The following is a 22,510-nucleotide window of genomic DNA, read 5'->3' as shown; positions in this document are numbered from 1 at the left end:
CCCCCGCCGCGCCCGGCCGGCCCCGCTCACCTCCGCCTCCGGCGCCGCCGCCCGCGGGGCCCCGCGCCCCGGCACGGCCCCGCCGCCACCCGCTTCTACACGGCGGTCGCGCTGCACCCCCGCCGCCCCATCCCGCGACCAGGCCGGGCCCCCGGTGGCGGTGGCGGCCCCGGTCCCGGTCGCAGCCCCGGCCCGCCCCGGCCGGTGCCCGCCCCCCCCCCCCCCCCCGCCCGGATCCGCTCCCGGGCGCTCCCGGCCGGCGGCCTTAAAGGCGCAGCGGCGGCGGCGGCGGCCCGGTACGGCCCGGTACGGCCCGGTGCGGCGGGGGAGGCGCGGGCGGCGCGCGGGGGCGGCGGGCGCGCGCGCGGGCACGGGCGGACCGGCACCCCCGGGGCTGCGCACACACACGCACACACACACACACACGCACACGCACACACGCACCGCCGCGCTGCACCGACATGGCGGGGACAACGGGGACACGCGCAGCCGGGCCCCCCGCGCGTGCACACACACGCACCCCCCACCCACGCACCCCCCGTGCACCCCTTTGTCTGCGCACACACACCCCCCCCTTGAGTGTGACCCTTGCACGCACAGCCCTGCACGCACACCGAGTGCCCCCCATTGCACACCCACCCTGCCCTCATACCCACGCGTCTCCTTGCACACGCACACACATGCACACCCCTGCACACACCTGCAGCCCTGTTGCACGCACACGCATACACCCCCCTTTGTGTGTGTGTGCGCACACGCACACGCATCCCCCTGCACGCACAGCTACACCCCCCTGGCATGCACACGCATGCACATACCCCCCTTGCACACACACACGCACACACACACGTTTTGCACACACACTTCTGGACACGCACCATTGCACACACACCCCCCCCTTGCACACACACGTCCTTGTACGCACACCCCCCCTTTTGGCACGCACACTCCGTGCCCACGCGGGCGCAGGGCACCCCCTCCCTGGGGTCCCCGCATGGCCCCCCACGCCCGGGCCCCACGGGTGTGCGTGGGTCAGGCCCTGGCACCCCCCCGCCGGCGGCCGGGCCCTCCCTGCCCCCCCCCCCCCAGCAGCGCCGGGCCCCGGGGAGCGCAGATTAATCATTAATTAGCCGCCGCCGCCGGGCCCGTGTCCCCGAGGTCCCACGCGGAAGTCTCGCCGCGGGGGGGGGAGCACCGGAGCCCGGCGCGGGGGACTGGTCGGGGGCACCTCGGGGGACACGCGTGGGGGTCCCCGCACACCCTCACCGGGGCTGCCCGGGCCCCTGGCCCTGCCGCGGACACCTTGGCCGTGCAGGAGCGCTCCGGGCCGGACCCTTCCACGTTAGACCGGACCCTGGCCCTGCCGTGGGCCCCGGCCCGGGGCCCGGCCACGCCGCCGCCGCTGTCCCCGGGGCCGCCGCAGCCCCCGCCCACCGCCCGGCCCGGCGGTGCAGTGATGCTGCAGCACCGCGGCGCCGGGCCGGATCCGGCCGCCCCCGTGGGCACGACGGGGACACGGGGCGTGGGGCGAGTGTGCGGGTGGGATGCCCCCCGTGTCACTCCCGTTCCCCCCCCACCCCCACGCGGGGGTATATGGGGGGAGATACCCCCGGGGTGTGGGGGGGGGGTGGGCCACGGCCGCCCCGGGACACGTCCCGGTGGGATGCGGGCGGCAGGGCTCTCGCAGCCCCGGGCACGCGTGGGCACGGCCCCGGACGGTCCCGGCAACACCGCGGGTTGCGGGCAGGGTCTATCCCCGGGGCCCACCGGCGGCTGCCCAGCTGCGGGGGCGCGGGCCGGACGCCACGGGGATGGGCGCGGGGGCGGGCAGGCGGGGGCGGGGACGGCCGGGACGCCCCGGCGGCCCCGTGTGATGCGGAGCGCGGCAGTGGCAGCGGCGGCGGCGCGGCCCTTCCCGGCGGAGCGCCGCGGTCCGGTGCGGGGCGGCCCCGCCGGGATCCCGGGGGCTCCGGTGGGTGCCGCCGGGCATGTCCGCCCCCGCGCAGCCCGCCGCTCCCGGCTCCTTCCAGGTGAGCGGACCGGAGCCCTCCCCGCCGCCACGGGCCCGGTGCGGCCCGGTTCGGTTCCGCCCGCCGCAGCGCAGCGGAGGGGCCGCGCCGCTCGGTGCCGCCCGGTGCTCACCGGCCGCCCCCGCCGCTCCCCCCCCCCCGCAGAGTCCCCGGAGGCTCCCGAAGCGCAAGAGCCGCTTCAAGCGCTCGGACGGCAGCACCTCGTCCGACACCACCTCCAGCATCCTCCGCAGGCAGGTGAGCGGGCCGGCACCGGCACCGGCACCGGCACCGGGGCGGGGCAGCCCCGGCCCCCCCGCCGCGGCTCGCTCCCGGAGGTGGCGACGCTGCGGCTCCGCATTAAGGCACGGACCGGGGGGGGGGGGAGCGGCCGAGCTCCCCCGCCCCAACCCCCGCACCGGGGAGAACCGGACGGCCGCCCCCGCCCCACCGCTCCCCCCGGGACCGGGGCCGGGCGCCGGCACCGGGCGCCGGTGGCATCGCAGCAGCCGCTCCCCGCGGCTAAAAATAGCGAGTGCTGCGTCAGGGCCGGGCCGGGCGCCGGGTACCGGCACTGCGGCGCGGGGGGGGGGGGGGCCGGGGGCCGGCGGGCGGCCCCGGGGAAACTGAGGCACTGGAGGGGGAACGGGGCGGGGGGGGGTGTCGGTATACCGTCCCGCCCGGTCCATCAGCCGGCACCGGGCCGCCACTCCGCGCTGCCCGGGGAGGGGACACGGATTCCCCCGCCGCCCCCCACCTGCCTGCTCCGGTTCTTCCCGGCCCAAGCGGCGATCCCCGGCCCAGCCGCCGGCGGGGGAAGCGGGTACCGGGGCGGCCCCGGGGAGGGCGGGGGGCTCCGGTAGGGGCGGCTCCGGGGGGCGCAGAGCGGCCCGAGCATCCCGTTTCCTTCCCAGGGTAGCACCTACCCCCCCGGGACCCCCGGGGACCCCCCGCCCCGGCTCCGCACGCGGCGCGGCCCCTTCAGCACCTCGGAGAGGGCCCGGCCCGGCCCCGCCGCGCTGTCCGGTACCGGGACCGACGCCCGGTGCCCGGTGCCCGGTGCCCGGTGCTCGGAGCCGGTCCCGCCGCTGCCCTGAGCCCCCGCCCCGCCGAGCGCTGCCCCGCGGCCCCCGGGCCGGGCCGAGCTGTCCCGGGCCGGTCTCGCTGGTGCCCGTCCAGCTGCGCGGTAACGGGGCGGGCCGGGCCGGTCCCCCGAGGCCCGCCGCTGCCCCCCTCCTAGGGGGCGGGGGGGGGGGGGGCGCGGCGGGGGGGCGGGAGCGGCTCCGGCCCCGCCGCAGGGCTCGCCCTGCAGACGGGGCTGCTACCGGCTCGGGGCAGGACGGGGGCCGCCGCACCGGAGCATGGAGGTACCCACGGGGATCCCCCGTCGCCGCCTCGGGACCCCCGGTCGCGGGCTGCGAGGGGCCGCACGGTCCCTCCGCCGCCGCCCCAGGACCCCCCCGCCCCCGCGCCGGGAGCTGCCCTCTTTGCAAACTACCCCCCCCCCCCCCCCCTCCCCCGGGAGCTGCCCCGGGGCCCCGTCCCGGTGCATCGCACCGGAGCCGCTCGAGACCCGCGGCTGCCAGTGCAGCCCCCCGGGGGTCCCACCGGACAGGGGCCGGAGCCCCCCCGCCAGCCCCGGGAAGGGGGAACCGCGACCCCCAGGCCCTCCCCCCCAAGGCTGAGCCGGCGGGGGCGGCTCCGTGCGCCCCGGGGGGGCGGCGGGAGGCGGGGGCGGGGAGGGGCGGGGAGGGGCGGCGGCGGCGCGGCGGAGCGGGCAGGGCCAGCCGGAGCCCGAGCCGCAGCCGGAACCGGAGCCGTGCCGGTGCCGGTGCCGGTGCCGGAGCCGGGCGGGGGGGGGCGCGGGCGGCTCGGCTCGGCTCGCCCCGTCTATGTCGTTTTCTGACTCCAGCGCTACCTTCCTGCTCAACGAGGTACCGGCCCCGGTACCGGAGGGGGGGGGGGCCGCGATCGGGGGAGTGGGGGGGTGGGTGCGCCCCGGGGGACTGTGCCCGGTGGGGGGGGGGGCGACACAGGGTGGCCGTGCCCGGTGCGGGGGGGCTGTGTCGCCCCCCGGCCCTTTGTTCCCCGCCGCCGCTGGTCTCGCCCTTCCCCGGCAGGTGCCGCCGGGCCCCCGGACCGGAACCGGGCGGGGGGGGGACACACACCGACCCCCATGGCCGGGGACCCCGCGGCAGTCGATGCTCCGGGCCGGGGGCTGGATGGGGGGGGGGGTCGTGCTTGGGGAGGGGCGCTGGAGATTCTGCACTGGGGGGCCGTGCTGGGGATGCGGGGGGGGGGCGGTGAGAATTCGGGGGGGGGCCGTGCTGGGGAGGCCATGTTGGTGGGGCCCTGCTGGGAAACCATATTGCCTGCGTTGGGGTGGGGGGGCGCCGGCCCCCCCCGCGCTGTGGGCTGCGCAGGGTGGGAGGCTCCGGTGCGGTGGGGCTGGTGCTGGGCAGCGGCGCTGAGCTCAGCCCGGCAGGGCCCGGGGGCCTCGGGGCGGGGGGGGGGGGCTCAGCTACATCCAGGGACCTATAAATATTTCACCGCAGCTTCTGCGCCTGTTCCGGGCGCAGCAGGAGATGGGTAATTACCGGCGGGGTGGGGGGGAGCCGGGGGGGCTGCGCCGAGCACCTGCTGGGCACCCCAGGGTGGGGGGCAGCTGTTGGCAGGCCCACATCCCCAGGGGACGGGGACCCCTGCCCCCAGCCTGGCCCTCCTCGGGGCTGCGGGGGGGTCTTCCCCCACGGCTCCCCCCAGGACGCTGGGGCTGCACCCCAGGACAGCCCTGCTGGGCAATGCCACCAAGGACCCCCAAAAGCCAGAAGGGGCTGGGGTCAACAGGGTCCCCTCCCCGGGCTGGCACTGCCTCGGGGCATGGTCCCCCTTTAGGGGTGTCCCCGCAGCCCCCCCCGGCACTCATCCCCGTCCCCCCAGGGCTCGGCGGACTCCTACACCAGCCGCCCGTCCCTGGACTCCGACGTGTCCCTGGACGAGGACCGCGAGGGCGCCCGGCGCGAGGTGGAGAGCCAGGCCCAGCAGCAGCTCGAGAGGGCCAAGGTACCGGGGAGGGCGGGGAGGACACCCAGGGCACAACCCTGGGGGTGTGGGGGGGCTGGCGGGGCCCAGGGGTGCTGACCCCCCCCCCCCATCCCCAGCACAAGCCGGTCGCCTTCGCTGTGCGCACCAATGTCAGCTACTGCGGGGCGCTGGACGAGGAGTGCCCGGTGCAGGGAGCTGCCATCAACTTCGAAGCCAAAGATTTCCTGCATATCAAGGAGGTGAGTTGGGGTGCTGGGGTGGGGGGTCATGGGTCAGGGACCCCCTCCCCGGCCTCACCCCTGCCCTGCCCTCACCCAGAAATACAGCAATGACTGGTGGATTGGGCGCCTAGTGAAGGAGGGGGGGGACATCGCCTTCATCCCCAGCCCCCAGCGCCTGGAAGCCATGAGGCTCAAGCAGGAGCAGAAAGCCAGGTAGGAACCGGACCCCCCCCGGGCCCCCCCCCAACCCCCCAATCCTCTCTCACCCCCCTCCTCCCCCAGGAGAGCTGGCAACGCCTCAGGCCTTGGCGACAGCGGGAACCGGCGATCGCCTCCCCCCTCCTTAGGTAAGGGCAGGTCCTGGCCCGGAGGGTCCAGGGGGGTCCCAGGGGGGCCCCCCCTTTGCTGTCACCAACCTCTGTTTCTTCTCTCCCCAAGCCAAGCAGAAGCAGAAGCAGGTGAGTCCAAAGGGCAGGGGGAGATGGGGAGGGGGCTCCAGGCAGGGCCTCTGGGATGGAGAGGGTGAGGGCAGAGCCCCCCACTCTGTCCCCAGTTATGGGGCTGGGGGGGCTCCAGGATGCTGGGGTTCTCTGGAATAGGCTCATTGACCCCTTTCTCCTGGAGGGAGCACGGGGCGCTGACGCATCCCCGTGTCCTCCCACAGACACAGCACATCCCGCCCTACGACGTGGTCCCCTCCATGCGGCCCGTGGTGCTGGTGGGGCCCTCGCTGAAGGGATATGAGGTATGGGGGGGCTGCGGGGCGGGGCCGTTGTGCCATCAGGGTGGTGGCCTGCACCCCTCGCCCCCTCCCTGCCTGTCGCGGTGACGGGCAGATGGCGGGGCCGAGGGCTGCTGGCAGGGCGCCGGGTGGCTGCCACCTCCCTGCCGGTGCCATCTGCTGCTGCCTCACCACCGGCTCACCGGGCCGGCGGCCCCACCGGCAGGTCACTGACATGATGCAGAAAGCCCTTTTCGACTTTCTCAAGCACAGATTCGACGGCAGGTGAGACCCCCCCCAAGACCCCCTCCCACCATGGCCCAGGGGGGTACCCAGGTCCCCACGGCCGTCCCTCTGCCCCCCAGGATCTCCATCACCCACATCACAGCTGACCTCTCCCTGGCCAAGCGCTCCATCCTCAACAACCTGGGCAAGCAGGCCATCCTGGAGCGCTCCACCACCCGCTCCAGCATTGGTGAGGGGCTGGGCTCACCCCAGGGTGCAGGGACCCCCCCTCAGGGCCAGCCTGGCCTGACCCCCACCCCCGTGTGTGTGTCCCAGCCGAGGTGCAGAGCGAGATCGAGCGCATCTTTGAGCTGGCCAAGTCCCTGCAGCTGGTGGTGCTGGACGCCGACACCATCAACCACCCAGCCCAGCTGGCCAAGACCTCTCTGGCACCCATCATTGTCTACGTCAAGGTGTCTTCGCCCAAGGTGAGGGGTGACTGTGGCTCTGGGGGGGCCTCAGCTGCCCCCCGCAGCACCATCACCCTCCTCCTCCTCCTCCCCAGGTCCTGCAGCGGCTCATCAAGTCTCGTGGCAAGTCCCAGGTGAAGCACCTCAACGTGCAGATGATGGCGGCCGACAAGCTGGTGCAGTGTCCCCCGGTGAGCCGGCGTTCCCTCTGCCCTAGGGGTGCCCGGGGGGGGGTGTGTGTCCCCAAACCACCCCGACCCCTCTCACCCACCGCAGGAGCTCTTTGATGTGATCCTGGATGAGAACCAGCTAGAGGATGCCTGCGAGCACCTGGCCGAGTACCTGGAGGTGTACTGGCGTGCCACACACCACCCGCCGCATGCCCCCCACGCTGTGCCCTCGCCCACCGGCCTCCCGGGCCTGCAGGTACCCCCCCCCCCCCCCAGAGCCCCCCATTCCTGCGGGCAGCGGGCACAGGGGTGCACGGGCTGGGGAAGAGGCAGCCCCCCGCGCCATCCCCACAGCCCTGTCCCTACCCGCAGAGCCAGCAGCTGCTGGGGGAGCGGGGGGAGCACTCGCCGCTGGAGCACGACAGCCTGATGCCGTCGGACGAGGCGGGGGAGACCTCGCCGCAGCCCTGGGGGGCCGCATCCCAGCGCAGCTCCCGGCACCTGGAGGAGGAGGAATACGCAGACCCCTACCCCGACCTCTACCAGCCCCACCGGCACCACAATAGTGGGCTGCAGGGCCCCGGCACGCCGGATCGCCAAACCGAGCGCAACCACGACAGGAACTGGCAGCGCAGCCGGCCCTGGGCCAAGGACAGCTATTAGGGGGGTGGTGGTGGTGGGGGGGGCACGGCTGGGAATCGGCCCCCCCACCCTGGGCGCTCCCCGCCTCGCCCCAGCCCTGTGCCAGGGTTGCTCAGACAATCTCCCTCTCTCGGGGAACTCCTCCGCACCGGCAGCTTCCTCGCGCCCGGCCCCCGGGCACGTCTTCAGCCATAAGCACAGGGGGGGGCTGGCGGCCAGGACGCCCCAGGACACCCCCCCCAGCTCCTGGGGACCTGGGGGCAGCCACATGCCTTCTCCCTGCCTCAGTTTCCCTGCCTGGCCCCCGCATCGCAGGCTGTCTCATTCCCCGCAGGACAGCCACCACAGATGGAGGGTGCCTCCCCCCGAAAGACCCGTGGGACGAGTACCGGGGAGGGGGACGCAGCCACACACAGCGTCCCCCATCCCGTGCAGCCCCGAGGAAGAAGGGGAAGGTGCTGCCTCCCCCCTGGGGCTTGGCCTGCCCCCTCCCCTGCCCCTGCATGGGACCCCCGGGCGGAGGGGGCCGCACCAGTCGCTTCGCTCTGCACCAATTTCTCCTTGCCCTGGTCACCGCAGCCAAACCGCTTCCTGCCCCGGGGACGGGGGACAGAAGGGGGTGGCCGGACCCCGCACAGCCCGGGGGGGGGAGGCCACTCCACGCCTGCACTCACTGCCCTGTCCCCGTCACCCCCCTCCCCGCATAGCCGCCACCGCACGTCACCGCACAGTCCTGTAAATACGGCGCCCACCACCCTTGGCGCTGCTCGGCAGAAGGTCCCGGCGCTGGGCCGAGCCCCCCCCGGGGCCCTTCGCAGGGAGCTGGCCCGAGCCGGCGGGGGGGCGACGGGTGGGGGCCACAGATTTGTTATAATTTCTTTTGTAGAAAGCACCGATTTCCCTGTAACCGGTTTCAGAAACACAAGAGTGCTCGGAGGCGCTGGCGTCTGTGTCTTTGGGGAGGGGGACACGGGACACCACGGCTGTGGGGAGGACGAAAGGGCCTAGTGCTGCTGGGTGCTGAGCACCCAAAAGCGCTCTCCTTAGGGGCCCTGCTGGCTCCCAGCCCCTCTGGGAACACTGGAGGGTGCTGGGGTATGGCACCCAGGGGCTGGCAGCACCGCAGGAAGGGAGAGCACGAGAAGGCGATGTCCAGAAACGCAGCTGCGGGTTTATTCCTGCAGCCCGGAGGTTCAGCTAAAAAAAAAAAAAAAAGGGATGAAGTGAAGATGGCTCCTGGGACAGCCCTGCCCAAGGACCGGCACGCAAAGCCCAGCGCCAGCCCTGCCCCGGCAGCAGGGAGGAATCTGCCCCCAAACAGCCTCCAGCAGCTCCACCGGGCCCTGGGGAAGGCGGGGAGGGGGACGGGGGGAACGGGGGACGTTTGGGGACAGTCCCGGCCCCAGTCTCTGCTGTCAGCAGTCCTGGTCTGCGAAAAGAGTGGCCAGAAAAGTCCTGGCAGCCCCTGGCCCCGCCGGTCCCGTTGTCCCCAAAGGGGTGACCGAGAGGGGGACACCAGCCCCGGGGACTCAGGCGAAGATGGTTTCCTCCCGCCGCTTCTTGGTGAGGATGGTGCCGGGCTTGTGCTGCGCGTCGGGGTGGTTGGCCAGCTCGGGCGGGCAGGAGGACACGGGGCTCTCCAGGATGGCCTGCTTCAGGTCGTAGAAGACGGTGGAGTCCTCCTTGGTGAGGAAGGTGATGGCTACGCCGCTCTTCCCCGCTCGGCCCGTCCGCCCGATGCGGTGGATGTAATCTGCAGGGGGACGATGGGGTCAGGCGGGGCCTCGGCACGGGCAGCGCCAGGGCCAGGCAGCCCCCGCCGCAGCCGGCAGCCCCCCGGCCGACCCCGACTCACCCTCGATGTTCTTGGCCATGTCGTAGTTAACGACCATGGAGACGTCGTGGATGTCAATACCGCGGCCGGCCACGTCCGTGGCCACCAAGATGTCCTTGGCCCCGGCCTTCAGGTTGGAGAGGGCGAACTCTCGCTGCTCCTGGCCCTTGCCACCGTGCAGGGTGCAGGCGTTGTACTGCGGGAGGAGGAGGGGGCGTTAGCTGGGGGCCGGCGGGGTCCCCATGCGGGGATGGAGGTGCACAGGGGCTTGGGATGACCCCCCCCACCCGCCACAGCTGAAGACTCACCCCCATCTTCTCCAGGGACTTGGCCAGCACATCGCAGCCCTTCTTCTGGTTGACAAAGATGATGATGGGTGGGTCGAAGCCCTGTTCCAGGATAGCTAACAGCTTCTTCCTGTCGGGGAAGAGGACAGTTGGGCAAGGGGAAGCAGAGGTGCCCCACAGGAGCCCCTCTGCTCTCCAGGGTCCCCCTCCCAGAGCTCTCTCACCCACCCCAGACCCGCCCCCAGGACCCGTCCTCCCCACCCCAGTGGCCCCCTCTGCACCTCTTCTCCGACTCCGACATGAGGAAGACCTTCTGCTCCACACGCTCGTGGGGTTTGCCAGCAGAGCCAATGTAGACCACAGCCGGACGACGGAGGTAGCTGCGGGCCAGGCGCTCCACCGCTGGTGGCATGGTGGCCGTGAACATGACGGTCTGTGAGAGAACGGGGTGGTGAGTAACATCCCCTGCGGGGCAGGAACGTGGCTGCCACTCCCTGGGCCCGTTCTCCAAAGCCTCAGGTTGTCCCCTCCACCCCGCGGTCGGGGCTCAGCCCTGCGGGAGCGCCCACGCTGCCACCCTGGTCTCCTGCCTGGACCCACCTGCCTGTACTTGTGTTTCCCTGACTCAAAATTGGCCAACATCTTCTCTGGGTCCTCAGCCTCGTCGGTGTCGGGTTTTTGGTTGGTGACGGGCATGTGCTCCAGGATCTTCTGCACATCGGGCTCGAAGCCCATGTCAATCATGCGATCCGCCTCGTCCAGCACCACGTAAGTGCAGCGGCTCAACACCAGGTACCGGTTCTCCAGCACGTCGATGAGACGCCCTGGCGTGGCGATGACGATCTGGGGGATCGGGAGGGTTGGTGTCCGCAGCCTGGGGCTAAGCTGCACCCCCCGGGTTGCCCCACCGCCCTCCCCAGGGGCTGACACTCACCTCGCAGCCCATGCGAAGGCGGAAACCTTGGTCCTCGCGGGAGATGCCTCCGATCACAGCCACCGTGCGGATGCCCAGAGGTTTCCCAAACTTGATGGTTTCCTCCTCAATCTGCTGGGCCAGCTCTCGGGTAGGGGCCAGGATGATGGCATAGGGACCCTGGTCCGACTCCTCAATCCTGCGGTATGGCAGGACGCAGCCACGTCACCCGTACCACGCTGTGCCATGCCCCCACCCTGCCCCGTCCCACCCCGCGCCGTCCCACCCACCGATCGATCTTGGGCAGGGTGGTGATCCACACCAGCAGCGGGATGAGGAAAGCTGCAGTTTTGCCGCTGCCGGTCTCGGCCACGCCGATGATGTCACGGTTCTGCAGGCCGATGGGAATCGCCTGGCGCTGGATGGGGGTGGGCTCCTGGCAAGGGGAGTGGCAGATTTAGGAGCAGAACGTCCCCTCCTCGGCCCCCAGAGAATTGGCCCCAAGAGCCAGCTCCTCTTTTCCCCTCCACCCAGCTTCCCCGAGGGCTGCCGTGGCCCGCTGGCAGCGGCCCCTCCTTCCCGTGCCCACCTTGTAGCCGCACTTGTCGATGACCTCCAGGATGTGAGGGGGCAGGGAGGAGTCCTTCCAGGAGCGGATGGGGTTGGGGATCTTGCCCCCCTTGGTGGTGATGCTGTAGTCCTCACGGAAGATACGCCAGTCCCTGTCCGTCATCTCATCCAACTTCTTCTGGGACCAGTGCCGGTCGTCCCAGCGCTGCTTGGCCTCCTTCTTCCGCAGCTTCCGCAGACGAGCCCTGGGTGGGGGGCGAGGCAGGGGCCAGGGTTCACCCTGTGCCTCTGGGGAGGCTGGAATCATCCCACCACCCACCTGAAGAACACGCTGCAGCCCAGAGCCGCCCCCGAGCTCTGCACCCTGGCCAAGCGGAGCCAGCCAGGACCCCGGACACCCCTCGGCGCCCTCCCAGCTCCCCCCAAGTGTGCTCACTCCTCCTGTTCCTTCTCCTCCAGCGTCCGCCTCTTCTCCATCAGGTCCCCGTAGAAGCGTGACTGTTCCCGTTTCTGCTGCTTCAGGTCGATCCCTGCGATGAAGCCCCGGCCCAGCAGCTGCACTTGGTGCCGTTCCTTGTACCTAGAGCGGGACGGGACTGTCAGGGGCAGAGCTGGGGCTGCCCCACACCCCTGGGGGCACCCCCCGCCCCAGGGGCACCCCACCACTCACAGGGGGTTGTAATCAATGGAAGTGTCTTCTGACGCGTCCCACTCGAAGACGAACTTGCGGTCATTCAGGTGCCGCGTGCGTCTCCGCTTCTTCACTCCTCCTAGGTAACGCTCCTGCGAGCGGGAGAGGATCGGTGAGGAGGGAACCCGGCCCCCTGGCCCCCCACCACCCCAGCCCAGCCCCCAGCGCTACCTTAATGGCGTGGAGCTCTTTGCTCTTGTCTTTCTCCTCCCGGATCTTCTGCCTGCCCTCCTCATCCTCTGTGCCATTGGTCTCCCGCTCCATGCGCTCGCGGCGCTCCCTGCGCTCACGCTCCTGGGGGTCTTCTGGGGAGCAGGGAAAGGGTCTCGGAGCCAAGCACACACCCCTAGGGCTGGGGGGCTCCAGGGGATCCTGCCCCAGCCCCTCACAGCCAGGCAGACCATGGTGGGGATGCCACCTTACCCAGCATCTTCCTCCCCATCTCCTGGAACTGCTTCCTCTTCTTCCTCTCCTCCTCCAGCAGCCGCTGCCGCTCCTCCACCTCCTGCTGCCGCCGTCGCAAAGCCTCGGCCTCCCGCTCGGCCTTGGACAGGAACTTGGGCTGGGACAGGAGAGGGGGAGGCTCACACTGGGCCTGGCCACGACCCCCTCACTGCTGGGACTGCCCGAGGAGAAGACACTCCCCCACACACACATCCATCCCGTCGCAGCTACTGCGGTCAGGGTACGAGAGAGCCCCGATGCGGGGAGGAGGCTCCCGCTCCTACCTTGGCTTCTGCCTCCTCTTCAGCCTTCTTCTTCGCCAGCAGCTCCTCCAAGGACAGCGGTTGGGCCTGTGAATGCGGGGCCAGACTGTTAGCAGCCCCCAACGGGGACCCTTTATCTCACCAGAGCGATATCCCCGGGCAGCCATTACCCAGCCAAGCCCCCTCTGCCCCCTCCTCACCTTCTCCTTCTTCAGGGCATTCTCTTCCTCTTCCTCTGCTTTCCGTAAGTCCCGCTCCTTCCGGGACTTTGAGTCCTTCCCCCTGCTCGGGGACAAACTTCCCAGCAAAACAAAGAGGAATCAGGCATCGAACAGAGCTCCTGGGTTACCCCACCCCCGCTGGCCATGGGAATCCTGCTCTCACCCAGGATAACGCTTCCCATTGGGAACAGCCCCAGGGCGCTTACGTGAGAGCGGGGACACCCCAAAAAGAGAGGGGGCTCACCTTGATCGCTTCCTGTCCTTGTCCCGCCGGTGCCCATCCTTCTCCCGGTCCCGGTCCTTCTTGTTCCGGTCCCGGTCGCGCTCTTTGTGCCGACGGTCCCTGCAGAGTGGGACAGTCATGGTGCGGCCCCAGCCCAACCACCCACACCCTTGTGGGACCATTGCGGACACATGAGAGCAGGAGAGCTCTTCCCTAAAAAGCTGGGGAGTCCCCTGAAACACCCCTCACCTCTCTGTTGACTTGGACCGGGAGCGGGATCGTGACCGGCTGCCTCGTCTCCTGTCCCGGGACCGGTGACGCTTCCTGTCCTTGGAGGGGGAAACTTTCCGGTCCCGGTCCCGATCCCGGTCCCTGTCTGGGGTGCGGGAGCGCTTCCTCTCCTCCTTGGCAGGGGACGCATCCCGGTCCTTCTTGTCTGCCAGTTCTCCAGCCATCTGCAGGGGAGAGGGTCAGACTGAGCAGGGGATGGGAGGAGGACCACGGGAGGGAGTGGAAAAGGCTGGGGGACCCGGGGTGGTGGTGCAGGGGGCCTGGGGAGGGAGGGCGCAGGGGGACCCCGGGAGGGAGCAGGGAGGGCTGGGGGACCCGGGGAGGGAGCAGAGGCAGCCCAGGAGGAAGCAGGGGGACCCGGGGAGGGAGCAGGGAGGGCTGGGGGACCCGGGGAGGGAGCAGAGGCAGCCCAGGAGGAAGCAGGGGGACCCGGGGAGGGAGCAGGGAGGGCTGGGGGACCCGGGGAGGGAGCAGAGGCAGCCCAGGAGGGAGCAGGGGGACCCCGGGAGGGAGCAGAGAGGGCTGGGGGACCCGGGCAGGGAGCAGAGGCAGCCCAGGAGGGAGCGAGCGGGGAGGACTGAGGGACCCGGAGGGATCCAGGCCCTGCCCTGGGTTCCCGGTGCTGGGGTGCAGCCCGGTGACGCGGTAGAGCCCTCCAGCCCCTCAGGGGTCCCCGGGACCTTCCTGCGGGAAAGCCCAGCGGCCGCAGGCGCCCGGCGTGCCCCGGCCCGCACTCACCGCCGCCGCCCGCAGGCCCAGGCCTCAGCGTCGCCCCGCAGCCGCCGCCATGTTCCCCGGGCGCCGCGGGGCACGCCGGGAAGGCGAGGCGACCTCCGCGCCGGGACTACAACTCCCGACAGCCCCCGCGCCTGCCGCGGGCCGCAGTACAGCCGCGCCCCGCGGGTCCCTCCGCCGCGCAGCGCCCCTGACCCCGCGCACCCCCAAACCCCTGCAATGACCCCCCCCCCCCGTGTCAATGTGCCCACGGCCCTGCGCACCCCCATGGCACCCCGCATTCCCAAGTTGGGGGGGGGGGGGGGGCGAGCACCTAAGAGCACGAGGACTGCCCCCACCCATGGGTGACAGCACAGGCGGCCATCACTGTCACCCCTCCCTGCTGGCACCAGTGCCACAAGAGGGACTTTGCCCCAGGGTGAACCCCAACACACCCCACCCCCCCCAAGACAGAACCAGGCACCTGCTGCACATGGGTGGGTTTTATATTTCCGATAATAAATAAGCTTTTTAATAACACTGACCATGGAACAGAGACACACACCCCACCCCAGACAGTCCATAAACCCCCCCCTCCCCGCTGGGGTCCCCAGGGCCAAGCAGCAGATGAGGGATGGGGCAGCGCTGGGGGAACAGAATGAGTCCATGGATGAGCCCTCCCCAGGGTTGGGGGGCTGGGAAGCAGCTGTCATCACCCTCCCTGGGCTCCCCCCCGACCCCCACCCATGGCAGCTCCACAGGGGCTGCCCCCCAGCATGGGGGCTGGCAGGGGAAGCTCGTGATGGGAGGGCAGCAGGCACCCCATCCTCCTTGCAGGGGGCTCTGCGGCCCTGTCCAGCCCCCCACCCTATCCTGGGGATTCAGGAAGGCTGGGGGGCTTCGAGGGAGGGGGCATTTATGCCCCCCCACCCCCCCCCCCCTTCACATGACAGAGCAGCTTTTTGCTTTTTCCTTCTTGAAGGCGGAGGAGATGAGCTCAGAGCGGCTGGGCAGGTGCAGGAGTCTCTTGGAGAGGCTGCGGGGGGGGCTCTTGGGGGGCTGCAGGGGGTTTTTGCTGAGGCAGATGCCGGACACGGTCCGGAAGATGCTGTGGACGCTCTTCTCCGAGGTGAAGGCCGAGCACTCCAGGTAGCTCTCTGCTCCCAGCTGCCTGGCCGCCGCACAGCCCTACAACCCAACGCCGTGTGAGGCCAGCGCAGCACCCCAACCCCCCCTTCATGAGATCCCCCCACCCCCCCCAGACCTGCTCATAGGAGATGGGTGCCTGCTTCTGGTGGGAGAGCTCCATCAGGGTGCTCAGGTCTGTCCGTAGGTCCGTCTTGCAGCCAATGAGCAGCACCCGCGTGTTGGGGCAATAGTCCATGATCTCCGTCTTCCACTGCGGGGTGGGGGGCACAGAGCCACCGTCAGTGAGAGGGGACCCCAAACCACATACCCCCCCACACAGAGGGGGTTCCCCCCCACACCTTCTTGGCTGCACTGTCCAGGGTCTCGGGGCGGCTGATGTCAAAGCAGAGCAGGACGGCGTCCGAGTCGCTGTAGCAGAGGGGACGCACATTGTCATAGTAGGGTGAGCCTGGGAGAAAAGGGGGTGTCATTGCACAGCACCCCCCAAGGGACTCAGCAGCCCAGGCAGAAGATGCTTGTGAAAGGGAAAAGCCCCCCCTCATCTGCCGGGGGAGGCACATAGATCTGGAGTCCCCCAAAACGCCACCTCCACTCCCCGTAACCCATTAACATCCCCGACGCCCCTAACGGGGCGGAGGGAAATGGATCCCGCGGTGTTTATGTAACAGCCGCTCCCCCCCCACGGTGGGGAGCCCCGTCAGGGCAGGGGTGTTGGGGGCCAGCCGGGATGCAGCGGGGGCTGCCACCCCCACAGGGTCCTTGGGGAACTGGGGCCACCAGCACCGCACTGGAAACTGCAGGGGGAGGCAGTGCATGGGGGTGCAGTGACAGTGGGGTGCCCCTCGGGGTGTGGGGGCGGCCAGGGTGCCCTCCCACTGCCACCCCCGACCCCAAAGGGCCTCGGAAGGGTTTTGCAGCCCAGACGCTCCGTGCACAGAATAGCAAAGAGGCTGCGCCAGCGCATCGCCATAGCAACACAGGGACCGCCGGTGGTGGGGACCCCCCCTCCAAAGGGGGGGACACTGCAGCACCAAGGCAGGGCTGCCCCAGCCCTCCCACCATGCCCCCCATCCCTTCGGGGGTGCCCGGGGAGGGGCAGTACCCAGATGCCCCATTACCCTCCCATTCACAGGCAGCCCTGGAGGGAGGGCACAGGGACCCCAGCACCCCGTACCCTACCTGGAGGGGCTCCCAGCAGTGCAGGGGACCCCCCAGGAAGGGGCTCAGCCCTGTGTGTGTCCCCCCCAGCCTGTGTCTGTGCCCTCCCTGCAGGGCCAGTCCCCAGGGACTCCCTGGCTGCCAGGCCACCCGGTGCCCCCCAGCCCCGGGGATCCACCCCCCCACCCTGAACCAGCCCCCCCAGGTGTCCCCACTGCAGCCACCCCCCACCGCAGGGACCCCAACACACCCCGCTGCAGGGGACACAACCCCCCAGGGCCCCCCAAACCCCGGGTCTGCCACCCCCGGTGCAGCTGCTCCCCCAACAGCCCCCCCCAAGACCCCAAACCACCTTCTCCCAGCAAATGCCCCCCCCCCCCTTCCACCCCCGGCCACCGGGACCAGGGCTGCCGCCGCCTCACTGCACCCGCCGGTACCGGAGGGGCCCCCCCACCCCCGTGCATGCCCCTTCCCCCCTCCCCCGGGTACCAGAGGTGTCCCAGAGGCTCAGCTCCACCCGCTGCTCCTCGCTGGCCAGACACGCCGTGTAGTTCTCAAACACGGTGGGCACGTACGTCTGCAACGGCACCGAAAGCGTCAGCGCCCGGTCCCGCTGCCGGTCCCCGGTGCTCGGTCTCGGCGGCGCCGGCTCACCTCGGGGTAGCAGTCCTTGGCCAGCACCTGCAGCATCGCCGTCTTGCCGCACTGTACGTCGCCCACCAGCACCAGCTTGCAGCGGGCCGGAGCGGCCGGTGCCGGCCTCCGCTCCCGCATCGCGGCGGCGCAGAGACCGACAACACCCCCCAGCCCGGCGCCCGCCCGCCGGCCCTGCGCCCCGCCGCCGCAGCGCCCTTATATACCCCGCCGACGCCGAGCCCCGCCCACGGCAGCGCCCACCCACCAATCGCCGCGGCGGCTCGAGGCACGTCGGCCAATGGCGGAGAGGCGAGGGACTGCCGGAGCCCGCCCTCTCGGGTGCGAGGCCGCTCCTCCAGGCCAGGGGGCGCCTGTCTGGCTGCGGACGGAAGTGGGGCCCCGCTCCCGCCCCAAACCGGAAGTGGCGGTTGCTAGGCACCGGTGGGACGCCGGCCGCTGGACCGGGCTTCTTGGAAGGGCGCGACCGGTACCGGGATTGGGGGGGGCGGGGGGGCGGATCCTCCTGGTGTGAGAGGGGGCACCGAGGGGCTGGGGGAGGATCGGAGAGGGGCGGGAACGATGGGGCCTGGGGGGTACCCCGAAGCGGACGGGGCCTGGGCCGACCCCTGCGGGAGGAGATGGGGGTGGGCAGCGGGAACGGGGCCCGGGGGGGCCCTGGAGGGGCTGCGGCCGGGACCCCGGGCGTCCCCCCCACCCCTCACCCCATGTGCCCGGGCCCAGCCGCTATGCCGGGGAAGCGTCGTCTTCAGGCAGCAGCCCCCGTTGTAGGGGAGGATGGGCTCCTGCTGCTGCAGAGCCGAGCGCTGGCCGAGGAGGAGGCGGCCAAGACAAAGGGGGAGATGCTCACCCGATTCCTGAAGGTGCGTGGGGGGGTTGGCAGTGTGTTTCCCCACGTGCTGCCCAGCCCCGGACCCCCTCCCCACCCCTCCCGGCCCCCCCCCAGGACAAGCTGGCCAAGGAGGAGCGCAGCAGCACCTTGAACCTCCACAAGCTCAGCACGCAGTGGCGGGCAGTTCTGCGGGAGACCAAGGACAAGGAGCTGCGCCAGGACATCGAGATCCTCAGCCAGACCTTCGCCCGGGTGATGGACTGCAAGGACAGCGTCATCGAGGCGAGCACAGGGCTGGCAGGGTGGGGACGGCGCCAGGGCCCACCCATGACACCCCCCCCCCCCCAACCTCCGCAGTCCTTGACCACGGACCTGGAGGAGGCAGAAGAGCAGCACGCCCAGGCCCTGCGCAGCCACCTACACAACATTGACCGCCTGCTGCAGCTCCAGCGCTGCCGCCTGACCTGCCTGGAGGAGGGGTACGGCGCCCAGCTGGAGGCCCTGAAGACGGAGTTTGAGGCTGAGAGGTAAGGAGGGAGAGAGGGACAGCAGTGGCACCCACTGGCTATCCTGTCCTGGTGCTGAGCTTCCTCACAGCCCAGTCAGGACCGCCGCGGCTTCCCTCTGTGAACAGCCCCCCCATGTTTTTCCCAGGAGGACCATCCTTGAGCAGCACGAGCGAGAAAGCTGCTACCTGCGGGACGTGGCGCTGGCTGCGGAGCAGAACTACACCAAGAATGACCACGAGGCCATGCTGAATTTCCAGAGCACCCGGGATGACATCAAGAACAAGGCATGGGCAGGGAGAGGAGCTGGCGAGGAGCCTCTTAGTCCTTGCGAGCAGAGCACATGGCGAGGTTTGGGAGGCGGTGGGTCACCCACACCCGTGTCTGTCCCCAGAGCTTGCAGGAGAAGCAGTACAGCCGCATGCAGCTGGGCAGGAAGGCGGAGGCGCTCTGGGAGCAGTTCCAGCGGGCCATGCAGAGCTACACGGAGGCCACCGAGCACCAGAAGATCGCTTTTGAGGCACTGAAGCAGAAGGACAAGAAGAGCTCCAGGGAGATAGAGACGCAGGCGAAGAAGCTGCAAAAGCTCCAGGTTGTGGCAGGGCGCAGGGGCGGCCCTGAGAGCAGCGACGCCTCGTCCTGCTGCTCACATTTCACTTGTCCCCAGGACTCGGTCGCAGCCACCAAGGGTCAGATCACGGCTCACCTCCGGGAGAGTGAGCAGCAGAACCGGCGTGCACGGGAGGAGAAGGAAAGGGTCCTCAGGCAGCTCCAGGAGCTCAAGAGGGACATGAACCAGGCCAGGGCGAAGGCCCGTGACAGCCTGGCCAGGCTCACCATGCAGAGCAGTGCTGCCCTGAAGGCGCTGGTGCGGGTGGTGGAGAAGGTGAGGCCAGCAGCCTGCGGGCATGGGGGGTGCTGGGGAGGTGCTGCCGTCCCCTCCTGCCCTCACTCGCCCCCCCACCAGGCCCAGCGCATCCTGCGGTTGGCCGAGATGTGCCGCAGGCTGGAGACGGAGGAGGAGAAGGTGTTGCCCTTCTACCCTTCCTCACTGGTGGAGGGGGAGCAGCGAGAGGCCCGGCAAGTCCTCGAGGAGATGCCCGTGGAGCCCCTGGCCCAGGTGAGGAGGGAGCGCCAAGGTCCCAGACACTTCCCTGGGGGAGCGAGGGACGGGATCTGGCCTGGGGGATGGCCCGGCTGGTGTGTGGGCAGGCTGAGGACCCCCCCCGCCCTCCTCCCTGCCTCTTACCCAGGCCATGTGGGACTACGTGGGGCTGGAACGCTTCTGGCAGCGGTTCAGCAAGGTGAAGCTGGAGGAGCAGGCGCTGGAGTGGGAGCGGGCGGCCCTGAGCCAGCGGAACCGGCACCTGCGGGAGCTACTCAGGCAGTACCTGGCGGGGATCTCTGTCAGCCAGGAGGTGCTGGAGGAGCCCAACCCCCTCCTGGCCATTAAGCACAAGAGCTGTGTCCCCAGGGAGTTGTCCCGTGCCGGGGGGGGCTGCACACAAGGTCGTCAGGGTGCTGCACGCCCCAACAGCCTCCTGGACCCTGTCCCCTGCTCTGCCGGCACTGGCTGAGAATCCCCCTGTGAACCGGGGACATCGCAGAGACTGTGACTGCCTGGACGTGCCATAAAAGAGCTAAACTGCCCCAAAACATGCTCCTAGGTCTTATTTCTGGTCACAGCAAGCTTCGTCAGGGTAGGTGGGGGTCTGTTGCCTCCCACTCAGCTCTAACACGTCAGCTCCTTGGCCCCGCTGCCAGCGTGGGCAGGGAGCTTGGGGGGGGGTGTGGGGGTGTGCGTGCAGCCCCTTCCCGCTGCTCTGTGTGTGTCCCCCACTCCTGGAGCTGGACAGAGAAGACACGGAACAGCCGCGATGCCAAGGGGAAAGCTTTATTTCTTTTTGGCTTTGTTCCTCTTCTCCTCCTTCAGCTTTTTCTTGGAGAGCTTGGGGCTGCTGGCCTTGCGGTAGAGGTGGTACCCGATGAGCCCCAGCAGTGCCGGCACCAGCCCCAGGCACAGCAGCGGCAGCACCTCGTTCACCACCTTCTGCCAGTAACTGGCCCGGGACAAACCGACCAGCTCCACCTCGAACCGCAGCACCGCGTCACCTGGTGAGGGGGTGGGCAGAGCCTGAGTGGGGGCCGTAGAGGGCTGGCGGGGACCCCATGGGGATCCCACGGGGACCCCGAGGGCCGCGCTCACCTGGGATGGTGGGAGGGGAGCCCCGCTTGCCGTAGGCCAGGTGAGGGGGGATGATGGCTCTCCGCTTCTCCCTGCCACGGTGAGAGACTGTTGGTGCCGGTGTCCCGCGGGGCCGGACCCACGCCAAACCACGGCGGGGATGCTGGAGGGGGGGGGCCCGCTGCCCGCCCCCTCGCCCCTGCCGCTTGGCTTACCCCACACACATGTCCAGCAGACTCTGCTCCAGGCCTGCGAGGAGAGGAAGAGGGGAGGGGGATGAGCGTGGCCAGCCGGGAGCACCCCGCAGTTAGCCCCCCCAGCCCCCCACAGTTAACCCCCCCCCCCCGGCTCCGTGCTCACCGGGGATGACTTGGCGCTTGCCCAGCTCCACCTGGAGCGGGTCCCGGCTCAGCGAGGTGTCGATGATGCGGCCATCTTCCAGACTGCCCTGCGGGGACACGGTCACGGTCGCCCCTGGGGACCCCAGGGCCGTCCCCATGCGGGTCCCAGGGTTGTCCCACCACCGGTCTGGTGCTGGTCCCAGTGCGGGTCCCAGTGCCACCCCTATGGTAACCCCCGCGCCGCCCCGGGGACATCCCCGCCCTGCTGCCAGTGCCAGGGCCGGTCTGGGACAAACCTCACGCTGGTCCCCGTGCTGGTCCCAGTGCCAACCCACGCCCATACTGGGGTCGTCCCCATGCCCACCCCAGTGCTGTCCGTATGCCAGTCCCACCCCGGTGCCGCCCCCATACCCACGCCGGTACCGGCCCAGCCCCCCCCGCCCCGCCCGGCGGAGCGCAGTGCTGACGTGTTCCTCCCGCCGCCCGCCCCGCACCGTGTAGTGGATGTGCACCGTGTCCCCCGGCGCCGACAGCTCCGTGCAGCCCTCGGGGGGGGCCACCTGCAACGAGGAGTCACGGGGGCTCGGGATGGGCCCCCCCCCCCCCCGGCCACGGGGTCCACGCACCCTCCGTGCCCACGGGTCCCCCGACCGCTCCGTGAGCCGGACTCCCCCCACGGACCCCTCCGTCCTCCCGGTGCCCCGCACTCCATCTCCGCAGCTCCGGCCTCCCGGTCCTCCTGCTGCCCCTCCCGCTCCGCAGCCCGGTGCCCCGGGTGCCCCGTGCGCCCCCCGCCCGGGCCGGGCTCCCCGGTGCCCCCCCGTGCCCCCCCCCCCCCCCAAGCACCAGCGCCTGGCCGGTGCCCCCCCGCCTGCCCCGGTACCGCCGCTCGTCCCCCAGTCCCAGCTCCCCGTCCAAGGGGGCCGCCGGGGGTCCCCGGTGCGCCCCGTGCAGCCCCGCTCCCCCCCGCTCCCCCCGGGGCTCACGAGCGTCTCCAGCCGCAGCCCCCGGGCCCCGCTTTCGGTTTCGCTCTCGGCGGCGCGGGCGGGCGGCGGCGGCAGCAGCAGCGCCAGCAGCAGCAGCGCGGCGGGGGGCGGCATGGCCGGGCTTGGCGGCGGCGGCGGCGGCACCGGGACCGCCCCGCCCGGCCCGGCCCGGCCTCCGGGAGCTCTCCGGGCCCCGCCCCCGGTCCCGCCCCCGCCGGCACCGGGACGCTGCACCGGGACCGGTCCGCGGGACAGGCAACGCGCCGTCCGGGCGGCAGGAGCTGCCCCGAGGCCCGGACCCGTCCCGTCGCTCCCGGGCTGAGCCGGCCGCCCCTGCTCACGCCGGGCGGGGGTCCCGGCGGGGGGGGGGCTCGGCCCAGGGCACTGGCTGGGGTGCAGCACCCGCTGTCCCGGCGCCGTCGGGACTCGGCACCGGCAGGCGGCAGCACAGCCTGGAGAAACCGGCACCCACCCGGGTCCAGCACTCTTCCGCGGCACCCATCCAAGCCCAGCACCCTTCCCAAGCACTCACCTGTGTCCAGCACCCTGACCAAGCACCCATCCGAGCCCAGGAGCTTTCCTGAGCACCCACCCGGGTCCCAGCATCCTTTCCCGGCACCTAGCAGGTGCAAAGCCTCCTCTCTCCCGGTAGCCCAGCACCCCTTCCAGCCCCCCCAGCCGTGTGGGACAGGGAAGCTGAGCCCCCGCCAGAGAAGAGCCGGGCTGGGGGGGCCGAGGCTGGGCT

General features: G+C 71.0%; 5 protein-coding genes across 11 annotated transcripts; 2 read left to right on the top strand and 3 right to left on the bottom strand.

Moving 5' to 3' along the window:
• Positions 1 to 288: 288 nt before the first annotated feature.
• On the top strand, positions 289 to 8,439 carry CACNB3 (calcium voltage-gated channel auxiliary subunit beta 3). 5 transcript variants are annotated; one of them, XM_075737550.1, is made up of 14 exons: positions 289 to 306; positions 2,175 to 2,267; positions 4,950 to 5,072; positions 5,171 to 5,293; positions 5,373 to 5,488; positions 5,558 to 5,622; positions 5,714 to 5,733; positions 5,940 to 6,020; positions 6,223 to 6,281; positions 6,362 to 6,471; positions 6,558 to 6,709; positions 6,787 to 6,882; positions 6,968 to 7,117; positions 7,234 to 8,439. In XM_075737550.1, the coding sequence occupies exons 5-14, from the start codon at positions 5,460 to 5,462 to the stop codon at positions 7,522 to 7,524; spliced, it is 1,053 nt and encodes a 350-aa protein (XP_075593665.1). In that variant the 5' UTR covers positions 289 to 306; positions 2,175 to 2,267; positions 4,950 to 5,072; positions 5,171 to 5,293; positions 5,373 to 5,459; the 3' UTR covers positions 7,525 to 8,439. The 5 variants fall into 5 exon arrangements, with proteins under 5 accessions (XP_075593665.1, XP_075593660.1, XP_075593662.1 ...); XM_075737545.1 differs by lacking the exon at positions 289 to 306 and adding an exon at positions 1,752 to 2,030; XM_075737547.1 differs by lacking the exons at positions 289 to 306; positions 2,175 to 2,267 and adding an exon at positions 3,353 to 3,376.
• A 215-nt stretch (positions 8,440 to 8,654) lies between these two features.
• LOC104642897 (putative ATP-dependent RNA helicase DDX23) lies at positions 8,655 to 14,088 on the bottom strand. 2 transcript variants are annotated; one of them, XM_075737537.1, is made up of 17 exons: positions 13,979 to 14,088; positions 13,199 to 13,404; positions 12,971 to 13,069; positions 12,706 to 12,802; positions 12,527 to 12,592; positions 12,222 to 12,360; positions 11,970 to 12,100; positions 11,778 to 11,890; positions 11,544 to 11,687; positions 11,127 to 11,352; positions 10,828 to 10,973; positions 10,559 to 10,736; positions 10,225 to 10,467; positions 9,906 to 10,057; positions 9,646 to 9,754; positions 9,359 to 9,533; positions 8,655 to 9,256 (listed from the first exon to the last, which is right to left on the bottom strand). In XM_075737537.1, exons 2-17 carry the CDS (start codon positions 13,402 to 13,404, stop codon positions 9,033 to 9,035), a joined length of 2,448 nt encoding a protein of 815 aa, XP_075593652.1. In that variant the 5' UTR covers positions 13,979 to 14,088; the 3' UTR covers positions 8,655 to 9,032. The 2 variants fall into 2 exon arrangements, with proteins under 2 accessions (XP_075593652.1, XP_075593651.1); XM_075737536.1 differs by having other exon boundaries at positions 11,970 to 12,103; positions 13,979 to 14,069.
• Positions 14,089 to 14,439: 351 nt separating this feature from the next.
• Positions 14,440 to 17,084, bottom strand: RND1 (Rho family GTPase 1). The gene is made up of 5 exons (XM_075737555.1): positions 16,916 to 17,084; positions 16,751 to 16,838; positions 15,442 to 15,551; positions 15,219 to 15,353; positions 14,440 to 15,142 (listed from the first exon to the last, which is right to left on the bottom strand). The coding sequence occupies exons 1-5, from the start codon at positions 17,033 to 17,035 to the stop codon at positions 14,897 to 14,899; spliced, it is 699 nt and encodes a 232-aa protein (XP_075593670.1). The 5' UTR covers positions 17,036 to 17,084; the 3' UTR covers positions 14,440 to 14,896.
• Positions 17,085 to 17,297: 213 nt separating this feature from the next.
• DRC2 (dynein regulatory complex subunit 2) lies at positions 17,298 to 19,909 on the top strand. The gene is made up of 8 exons (XM_075737544.1): positions 17,298 to 17,384; positions 17,639 to 17,778; positions 17,862 to 18,274; positions 18,402 to 18,540; positions 18,648 to 18,845; positions 18,921 to 19,139; positions 19,221 to 19,373; positions 19,507 to 19,909. The coding sequence occupies exons 2-8, from the start codon at positions 17,644 to 17,646 to the stop codon at positions 19,828 to 19,830; spliced, it is 1,581 nt and encodes a 526-aa protein (XP_075593659.1). The 5' UTR covers positions 17,298 to 17,384; positions 17,639 to 17,643; the 3' UTR covers positions 19,831 to 19,909.
• Positions 19,910 to 20,129: 220 nt separating this feature from the next.
• FKBP11 (FKBP prolyl isomerase 11) lies at positions 20,130 to 21,928 on the bottom strand. Of its 2 annotated transcripts, none has more exons than XM_075737556.1 (6): positions 21,766 to 21,928; positions 21,274 to 21,339; positions 20,799 to 20,886; positions 20,654 to 20,687; positions 20,460 to 20,530; positions 20,130 to 20,365 (listed from the first exon to the last, which is right to left on the bottom strand). In XM_075737556.1, exons 1-6 carry the CDS (start codon positions 21,877 to 21,879, stop codon positions 20,148 to 20,150), a joined length of 591 nt encoding a protein of 196 aa, XP_075593671.1. In that variant the 5' UTR covers positions 21,880 to 21,928; the 3' UTR covers positions 20,130 to 20,147. The 2 variants fall into 2 exon arrangements, with proteins under 2 accessions (XP_075593671.1, XP_075593672.1); XM_075737557.1 differs by having other exon boundaries at positions 20,799 to 20,881.
• Positions 21,929 to 22,510: the final 582 nt, after the last annotated feature.

This window comes from Balearica regulorum, chromosome 29 (assembly GCF_011004875.1).
Source record: "Balearica regulorum gibbericeps isolate bBalReg1 chromosome 29, bBalReg1.pri, whole genome shotgun sequence".
In the NCBI taxonomy this organism is placed as follows: Eukaryota; Metazoa; Chordata; class Aves; order Gruiformes; family Gruidae; genus Balearica; species Balearica regulorum.
The sequence above is the reverse complement of the archived record's forward strand: the minus strand, read 5'-3'. Positions and strand labels throughout refer to the sequence as shown.